The sequence below is a fragment of the Arvicola amphibius genome, chromosome 2, assembly GCF_903992535.2.
Source record: "Arvicola amphibius chromosome 2, mArvAmp1.2, whole genome shotgun sequence".
Taxonomy (NCBI): Eukaryota; Metazoa; Chordata; class Mammalia; order Rodentia; family Cricetidae; genus Arvicola; species Arvicola amphibius.
The window spans coordinates 113,840,399-113,850,495 of NC_052048.2; the positions used below are offsets into that span (position 1 = coordinate 113,840,399).

Consider the following 10,097-nt stretch of genomic DNA (forward strand, 5'->3'; position numbering starts at 1 on the left):
ACACATACAGATTTAATGAATGAAGGAAAGTACAGATGAGGCAGGCTCAGTTCTTGGCCTCTACTTTCCTCATGGCTACCTGTACATTGCTCAACTCCTTGTTTCTTCTGGATGTGTGTCCCATGTTTTTGATAAACTTCCGTACCTGCTTGTCCTTGGAGATCTTGAGCAGTTCCATAGTGCACTAGAGTATGAAGTCACATCCTACCGGATCATGTCATATATAAACTTGGTATGTTTGGTGAGATGCTGTGGAGTCAGCTGTGCCTCGACTTGCCGTACACTTTATTACTTTGTGGCCTTGTAGAAGCCCACAGCCATGCTGTAGTGCAGAGCTCTGGCTCTTGAACTTCGCAGGGACTAGGACAGTAAAACTAGCCTAACTTCTTCATGTGAGCAGTAGACTGTTCTGAAATTATATAAGGGAGAGAACTGATCTAGTTCCTTTAAAGTCTCAATGAAGGGACTAGAGTGATGGCTCAGTGATTAAGAGCACTTCACTTGTTCTTGAGAAGACCCAGGTTCAAGTTCCAGCACCTACAACTATCTCTAACTCCATATCCAGGGTGTATATGATACACAAACATTCAGGAGAACAAAATATTCTCACACACAAACAAAACAATAATAAATCTTTTAAAAAGAATAAATTCTCAAAGATTATTCTCTAGTATTTAAACATTAAATGTTGTATGTGCAAAGCACTAAGCCATATACCACAGGAAAATAGAAATAAGACCCTAGTCTTAAGGAATATGTATGTTTTTTTTACATCAGTTCTACGAGATACATAATATTAAATACCTCTAGTTGCTAATCAGAAAACAGGCATGAAGAATTTAAAATACTAACTCAAAAAAAAAAAAATACTAACTCAAAGTCACATTGGAAATGAATCCTTGGTGACCTGGCTTGATCTCTAACTGCAACAGTTCTACATCTACTATATTCTAGTCCTATTGGTGTTATCTTGTAATGCTCACTAAAAGTCTAGTACATGAATTGTTACTATCGCTTGATGTAAAATTTTTACTGTGTACTACTAGGCTCTAAGCATTGACATTGTAAATTTTATTTTCAAATAGGCAATGCATTAGCAGGAATTCAGATTAGGACAAACAGCTGTCCTATTGTTCGACATAACAAAATTCATGACGGGCAACACGGTGGGATTTATGTGGTAAGTTAATGTATATACTTATGTAAACCCTTGCATGAAGTCAAGGTCCGTGGCTAGGGATCTGCTTCATTGGTAGAGTGCTTAGCTAGATAGAGTAGGTTTCGTTTCCATCACCACTTAAACCCAGCCTAGTAGCCCAAACCTATATAATCCCAGAATTTGGAAGAGGCAGGAGGATCAGAAGTTCAAGTGTAATTGTCAGCTATATAAACAGAAATCAAGATTAGTCTGGACAGCATGAGACCCCGACTCAAAAAATAGGAGAGAAAGGAGAAAACTACAAAAAGTGACTCATTGACGCCTACACATATGCTCTTGAGTACATCTTCTAAGCGCCTCTGTTTGTCTTAACTCTCATGTTCAAGCCTTATGTTAAAATACTACTAAATTACCAACCCTTTCATGAGAGAGAGAGAACTGGTGGCAGCTGGGTATGTTGGCCTGTAATTCCAACAACACAGAGCTAGAACAGGAGAATCCCAGGCTCAGGGCAGGGGCTGTACGGTGGCATTGGTGACAGTGCACTTGCCCTACAAGCATAATAACTTGAGTTTGATCTCCTGAACCCACTTTAAAAAATGGAAAGGTGTGATGGCTACTGGGGAGTCAGAAAGGAAGAATCCCTGGGGTGAGTAGAGACATAACTAACTGAAGTGGAGAAAATAAACTTGAGGCTACATAACAAAACTGACTGAAATGTTTGTGAGGGGTTCAAGCAGGGTTGAGAAGCTTATATTTGACCTTTATAGACAGTAAATAAATACTAGTCTTATTCTTCCTTTGGACATATGAATAACTTCTACATATGTGTATAAGTAGCATAGGAGATAAGACCCTTCTTTAATTATTTATTTGGGGGAAGAGAATGCATACCATTCCTCAACTTAAGGAAGTCAGTTCTTCTACCATGTGGGCCTCAGGCATCCCATTCAAATCAAGCTTCAGAAGTGCATATGCCAGCTTAATCATCTCACCTGCCTTTACATACTGGGAGTAAGTAGTATGTTCTAAATATAGCAACTGATTGGCAATCAGTCTGATTTGTATTATTAAACTGGAATTTTGTTAGTGTGCCAACTTTGTGAATCTGAAATTCTATAAAAGCAGTATTTAAACTACAACCATCACTGCCACCACCAAAAAGAGAGCCTTAAAATGAAATAGCCAGCTGGATCCTAAATTTTTTTTTCTAATGGTAGTAAAAATTCTGGTAACACTGAGACCTTATCATTTTGGAGAAGTTTGTAATAACTTTGCTAAATGAAACATTTTTAGTACGTTACATATCTTAGAAATGTTCCTTTCTTTTTAAATAAAAAAAAAAAAGCTTCTCTTACTGTGATAGATTTAAAATCCAAACTATTACAAAGAACGTTACAAATATTTTGGAAGAGTAAACTCAAATAGAAGCTACATTAAAAAAAAAGTTATGGTGGTGTGTGAACCCGACTTAGAGTAAGGTAGGAAGGATGAATGTAGATTGGATGGAGGGCTGTGTCCCGCCACCCGCTAGCTTTACCCAAAATAATTACACAGAAACTGTATTCTTTTAAACACTGTCTGGCCCATTAGTTCTAGCCTCTTATTGACTAATTTTTACATCTTGCTTTAACCCATATTTAATAATCTGTGTAGCACCACGAGGGGTGGCTTACCAGGAGAGAGCTTAACCTGTGTCCATCACGGAGAGAGGCATGGCGACTGCCCATGGCGACTGCCTGAAGCGTCTGCCTTCACTCCCATTCTTTCTCCCACAATTTTATTCTGTCTACTCCGCCTACCTACTTTTCTGTCCTATTAAAGGGCCAAGGCAGTTTCTTTATTAACCAATGAAAGTAACACATAGACAGATGACCATCCTCCATCAGATAAAAGTTGGAGGCCACCCTGTCTTTAAAAAGAGGGTAGGGAGAGATAGTTTAGCGGTTAAGAGCACTGGCTGCTCTTCCTGAGGACCTAGGTTCAATTCCCACCACCCACAATAGCTAACGTCTGTAACTACAGGATCTGACACCCTTACACAAATATGCATACAGGCAAAACACCAGTGTGTATAAAATAAAATTATTTAAAAAAAAATAAAAGGAGCTAAAAATCTGTTTTAAAGAAAAATGGCCATTCATGCCTTTAATCCCAGCAGCAGGGGCAGATGGCTGAGTTCAGACTAGTCTACTTAAGGGGTTCCAGCCCACATGTCCCAAGCTGGAAGGACAGTTTGGGGCCCAGTGAGATGGACGGTGCAGCTGGTAAAGGCACTTGTACAAGCTTAACTTTAGAAAAGTCCAGGGCAAGGCCTGTGGGATAGCTGAGCTCCCTGGAACCCATGTAAAGGTAGGAGAGAACTGACTCCACACAGCTGTTTTCTGACCACCTCGCTGTGCCGTGGCATGTGCACACCCTCATACATCATGCAGACACACAGTAAATAACAAAGATTTTTAAAGACCAGGGGAGAAAAGAATGTTAGAAGGTGCTTCTTAGTAGTGAAGCGTATTCCTAGCGTTCATGAGTCCTAGGTTCAGTTACCAGTGCTAGAAAAGTTATCATTTCCTTACCTACCTGCTGTTGGCAGAACTGTTTCAGGGAGGATAGACAGCATATACTGTAACCAGTTTATCTTCTGTTCAGCATGAAAAGGGACAAGGTGTAATAGAAGAGAATGAAGTTTACAGCAATACTCTGGCTGGAGTCTGGGTGACAACTGGCAGCACACCAGTACTGAGAAGAAATCGGATACACAGTGGCAAGCAGGCAAGATCACTTACTTGGCTTCTTTGGGTCACTACTGTTTGTTTTTTAAAAGGTATCATCTGAAAAAGTTGTTCTTTTCTTTCCCTTCGAATTTAGGTTGGTGTTTATTTTTATGACAATGGACACGGTGTGCTAGAAGATAACGACATCTATAATCATATGTATTCAGGGGTTCAGATAAGGTAAATGTTTTCTTGGCTTCTTTTGTGAAGGACTTGAGAGTACGTAGACTGAAAAATTGCTTGTTTTAATAATCAGTCACTCTGTAATGTGTATTTATATTCTCTTTGCAATGGTAGCTTTTCTTGATCAGGAGTTAATAACATAGGCCAGAAGAGCTAGCTCATTTCACTGTTCTGCCATTTAGAGCAGTTCAGCTGCTACCTACCCTTATCCCTATGTCTGACATGTCATTGGCATTCGGTAAAATGGAAACTTCTGTTTTTATGCTATTTATTTTATGCTATTTATATTAAACAAACCCTTTTTTTTTTAAACTCACTATGAATACCAGTCTGATAATGCCTACCTCTGCCTGCACGGTACTAGTGCTGGGATTCAATACATGCACCACATGTCCAGCACCAATTTTTATATTGCATCTGTAATATTTTATGAAACTAAAAGTCTTTGGTTTTTGTGACAGGGTCTCTAGACCATGCTTGTTTCAAACTCACAAATATCTGCCTCCCAAATTTGGGGATTAAAGGTATATGTCACTCACCATGCCTGGCCCTAGAATCCTAACAGTCTCAATGATTATAAATTCATCCTTTAACTTCATTCATATATAAAGAGATATAAAGTCATAGAACTTCAGCTTAGTTTAGTTATAGAGCTCTGTAGTGATAATCTATAGCAGAATAATACAAAGTGAAGTTCTATGGGAAAAACAAGATTAATGAAACCATTTATAAAGAATTTTTATTTTGGGTATGCATGTGGGCAGGTATATGTGCAAAGGCACAGAAGTGGAGTTCAGAGAAAACTTTCAACCCAGTTCTGCTTCCCCCATGTGGTTTCAGGTCATTAGCATTGTCGTCAGGTGCTGATGTCACTGGCCTGTTAGTTCATTCTTGCCGTGATTAGTGATGCTTATCAGAGTTATAGAAGAGTTACTGAATGAGAATGATTGACTTAAATGGTATTTCTTTCTTATCCATAGAACTGGAAGCAACCCTAAAATTAGACGCAACAAAATTTGGGGAGGACAGAATGGTGGAATTCTAGTTTATAATTCTGGTATGTTTAATCCATTATCTTTTTCTGTGTTAATAAGCTTTAGAGATATGCTTTCTAAATAATGTACCTAAATTTTACATTTATAGGTCTAGGCTGTATAGAAGACAATGAAATATTTGACAATGCAATGGCTGGAGTCTGGATTAAGACAGATAGTAATCCTACACTAAGAAGAAATAAAATCCATGATGGAAGAGATGGTGGCATCTGTATATTTAATGGGGGTCGAGGTATTGTTGTTAATTTTGCATTAGTAAAAAACCCAGTTTTCTGTTGTTCTTCTATATCTTTAATGATCAGTGACACTGCCAACTAAAATGTTACAAATGGATGAACGTTTTCCTTATTTTTAGATGGTTAGGAAATTAGTGCCTAGAATTAAATAAATGAATATGTAAAGTATTTCCATCTTTTGTAACTACCTTGACTCTGTGCCAGTTGTCAGTAAAGCTTTTTGAAAGTAGAGTTGCACATCCTCACTGGTCCGTTTATTATTCTAATAAACATTAAATCAAGTTACAGAAGTAGATGTGACAAATAAGTATGTCAAATACATGCAACTCTTTATAGCAAACATGTGTTGATTTTGTAACTGTTGGAGAACTAAATTAACAAAGCCAACTTTATCCTGGTCCATAAAGCCAACCCAGTTTGCCTTGAGGCATTAGTCCTACATTGGTCATCCTTTGCAGAGAAAAGGTTCAGAAACTGTGAGACAGTGCTGAGAGGAAAGCACAGTTCCTGCAACGTCAACACCCAACACTCCAAATTCTGTACTACCCAACGTGAAAGAAATATACCAGTACTTGAGATAACGTACTCTCAAAGAGGTTAGATTTAATAATTCAAAATTGACATGCTGATAGTCTTTATAAATACAGTGAGGACAAGCCAACTGTAGTGGCTTACACCTCTAGTCTCAGCACTTTGAATCTCTGAATCAGAAGCACCATAAGCCTGTGATTTAGTGGAAACTGTCTCTAGAAAAAGAGACAGACACCTTTAATCCCAGAACTTGAGGCAGAGACAGGTGGGTTTCTGTGATTTCGAGGCCAGCCTGGTCTACAACCAGTTCCAGGACAGCGGGACACAGAAAAACCCTGGTTTTTTTTGGGGGGGGGGAGGGGGGGGTTGGGGGAGATAAGATGTACAGAGGGGCTGGTTTTAATTGTGGGGTATTAAGCAAAAGTTCTTACAGTAAAATGAGCTATCTCAAAATATTCAACTGGTAGAGGGAGGGCTTTCCAAGTATAATTGCTTGCCTTGGACCATTTTTGTCATACCTCATTGAATATTTGTACCAACCACTGGTAGAGATAGCTAAAGACCATAAATAAAAATTATAACCATAAAATCTACAATTAAATGGAGAGGCACATTGTTTACAAAATATGAGGGAAACTGAAAATGGTTTAGAAGGTGCAAGAAGTGAAGAGAGCTGAGGGTGGCTAAGAGGTTTTCTATGTGCAGTGAGGGTTTTACCTGTCTTCACAGCATTAGAGGGCTATGAAGGCAGCAGTGTATAGAGGTGCTTGTGCACAAGCCTGAGGACCTGAATTTAGTCCCCATATCCCACAAGGTAACCCAAGACCTCAACATATACACACCTGCATTCATATACATATTCAATAAATGAGTAAAGACAAGCAAGCTGGTTAGAAGGAGGAACTTGGTGTAATATAGGCGAGAAGAATACATGAACAAAGATTTACAAGGGCTATATGTCTAAAAGGGTAGAAATGGGGCGGGAAGGATGGCTCAGTGATTAATACTATCTGTTCCTGCAGAGGACCTGGGTTCAAGTCCCAGCATATACATGGTGGCTCTCTGTTAATGTCCATGTTAGACCTCTCTGAGCACCAGGCTTGCATATGGCACACAAAAATACAGACAAAATAAAATCGTAGGGAATGTGCTGGTGTTCAGTCATAGATTGGGTTAATACAATTAACACAAGGGGAATGATGAGAGAACATTGCAGTGAGATACAATGCAGTGCCCGGAAATAGTAGGGGTCAAATGTCTACTGAAATAAAAATGTCTACTTTCTGGAAACAAAAACACCCGTGTATATTACTTACTGTACCAAAAACAGATAGTGGTCTTACTATGAAAGTCTGCACACCACTTGCATGCCTGATATTTACAGAGGCCAGAAGAGGGCTTTGGATCCCCTGAAACTGGAATTAGAAGTGGTTATAAGCCACCATATGGTGTTGGAAATCAAACCCAAGACTTCTGAAAAAGCAGCCAGCGCTCTTAACTGCTGAGACATCTCTTCAGCACGCAAAAACAGGTTGTCGGTGTAATAGCTGTTAGTAGTGTACTTTACCATAAAAGTAATTTACCTACTCATACCTAGTAATACAAGTATTTGAAGGATGAAGTCCTTGGCACTTTATAGTGGTGTAAGGTGTGAAAACCTCACAGAGGAAGTGACAGAACAAAAAAGTGCAAGGCATTCCAGGAATAATAAGAAACAAAAGTTCACAAATGCACAGTAGTCAGACAGGATAAGTCAACTATGCAAGTTGATTTCAAACCATTCAGAAATTAGTTTTATGAACAGAGAATGTGTCAGATGAGACAGGAATGAGGAAAATGATCAGAAGTCTACAAATTATAATATAGTTATTAAGAAACAGAAGGGAGCCAGATACCATGAGATGCTAGCCAAGTTAGCCCCTGTATGCTCCAGGCATGATGATGGTACATGCCTGTAACTCAGGAGGCCAACCCTGGGCTACATCATGAGACCCTGTTTCAACAATGATTGCTGTATACATTAGCTTTAATCTAAGTATTTTAATTATAGGTCTTCTTGAAGAAAATGATATTTTCAGGAATGCTCAAGCAGGTGTTCTTATCAGCACTAATAGTCATCCAGTCTTAAGGAAAAACAGAATATTTGATGGATTTGCGGCAGGTTTGTATTCTTTATCTGTGACTTGTTTTAAACCTGTAATTAAAGGTTTTCTTGTATTTTATTTGGTTAGTAAGAATGAATCTATTTAAGATTCTAGGCCAACCTTTCTCTGCAACCTTGGCTATCCTGGAATTCTCTCTGTAGACCAGGCTGTCTTAAAATTGAAGAGATCCATACCCATCCACCTTGTTGTGTGCCACCGCTACCTTGCTTCAAGGAACCACTCTTAACATTTGAACATTAACTGGAATAAATCTGTAGTCAGGCTGGGCAGTGGTGGTGCACGTCTTTAATCCTAGCACTAAGAAGGCAGAGGCAGGTGGATCTCTGTGAGTCTGAGGCTGGCCTGGTCTACAGAGCAAATTCCAGGACAGCTAGGGCTGTTAAACAGAGAAGCCCTCTCTCAAAACACAGAAAAATAATTTATAGTCAGATTGGAAATACAGATAAATTTGAGTCTTGTGACTTTTAAATATTTAAAAGTGAAAAAAAAAGGTTAATTACTTCAAATAACCATTTAGCAGCTTTTCTTTTTTAATATGAAAACTTGCAGCATACTTCTGGGTACTGTCCCCTTTATTACCTTTTATCCCAATCTCCCTGTATCTGTTGCACGATCTGGTAAATTTTTACACTCACAGGCCCTTTCTCTTGTTAACAGTATTATTCCCAGTTTGCTTGTCCTTGTGATCATGTCCCTGTCAACAGGGAAAAGTGAACGTTACTGTTGGTGATTAAAATACTTGCAATTTGTTCTTTAGATAGTAAGCTTACATCCGTCCTAATTTGGAGATTCTTTAAGAAGTGGCCAGTATAAAGTGGTAGCGGTACACGCCCCTTTAATCCCAGCACTTTGGAGGCAGAGGCTCTCTGTGAGTTTGAGCCCAACCTGGTCTACAGTGAGAGTTCCAGGACAGCCAGGGCTGTTAGACAGAGAAACCCTGTCTTGAAAACCCAAAAAGCAATTAACAAATGAACATTGTAAAGTGATGATGCATCTACTTGTTTGTAAATTTCACTTCAGGTATTGAAATTACAAATCATGCAACTGCAACACTAGAAGGCAATCAAATTTTTAACAACCGATTTGGAGGCTTATTTTTAGCATCTGGTGTTAATGTGACAATGAAAGGTATGTTGGAGTCTTGTTCTAAGCACTCTAAAAATGGTAGTTGGAAGTCATTGTTAATTCCTTCTGTCACTTTCTGCATTGGCTTAAGCTTGTTTTAAGAGTTGGGATATTTTACACAAGGAAAACATATTTTTGTTCTCAGTTTCTTACATATAATTGTATCCTTGGCTAGCTGTTGAAAATACTTTTGTTTTTACAGATAACAAAATAATGAACAATCAAGATGCCATAGAAAAGGCTGTTAGTAGAGGACAATGTTTATATAAAATATCAAGTTATACCAGCTATCCCATGCATGACTTCTACAGGTATATTTCTAAATTACTTGAATACAGAAAAGTGGAAGTTAGTGATTCCCTTTAAGTTGTCATTGCCTACAATCTTTTGTTCCTTTTGTTCTGTTGTCACTGGGGAGGGGAAGCACTACTTGTTAACTGATATCATCATATGAGTATTTACTAAGTTATAGACCAGGCTGGCCTTGAACTCACAGAAATCTACCTGTCTTTGCTTTTCAAGTGCTGGCTGGGACTGTTTTAAAGTAGCATTTCCCCTTTGTTATTTATAACTCAGGATAACTCAGGTTGTTCCATTTTCCTAACACACACACAATACTACAGTTTCCTTTTGGTCTAGACTATAGCCAGCCACAGAATTCAGGCAAAGATCATGAGTGTTAAAATGCACTGCTTTATCCTGACAAGCTCAGTAATACAATGTTTTGATTTTTAGATGTCATACTTGTAACACCACAGATCGAAATGCCATATGTGTGAACTGCATTAAGAAGTGCCATCAGGGACACGATGTAGAATTTATTAGACATGATAGGTACGTAGAATACTTGTTGCTATATTGCCCAGTTA

At 38.6% G+C, this 10,097-nt stretch overlaps 1 protein-coding gene across 2 annotated transcripts in view; it reads left to right on the forward strand.

Annotated features, from left to right (window-relative positions):
• The window catches only part of Fbxo11 (F-box protein 11), a 77,565-nt gene that overhangs the window by 66,098 nt on the left and 1,370 nt on the right, over positions 1-10,097 (forward strand). For both annotated transcript variants that reach the window (XM_038318646.2, XM_038318647.2), the window contains exons 14-22: positions 1,086-1,180; positions 3,809-3,931; positions 4,028-4,113; positions 5,097-5,173; positions 5,260-5,403; positions 7,989-8,099; positions 9,124-9,231; positions 9,431-9,539; positions 9,964-10,062. In XM_038318646.2, coding sequence (XP_038174574.1) covers positions 1,086-1,180; positions 3,809-3,931; positions 4,028-4,113; positions 5,097-5,173; positions 5,260-5,403; positions 7,989-8,099; positions 9,124-9,231; positions 9,431-9,539; positions 9,964-10,062 — 952 coding nt within the window. The remainder of the gene's footprint in view (positions 1-1,085; positions 1,181-3,808; positions 3,932-4,027; positions 4,114-5,096; positions 5,174-5,259; positions 5,404-7,988; positions 8,100-9,123; positions 9,232-9,430; positions 9,540-9,963; positions 10,063-10,097) is intronic.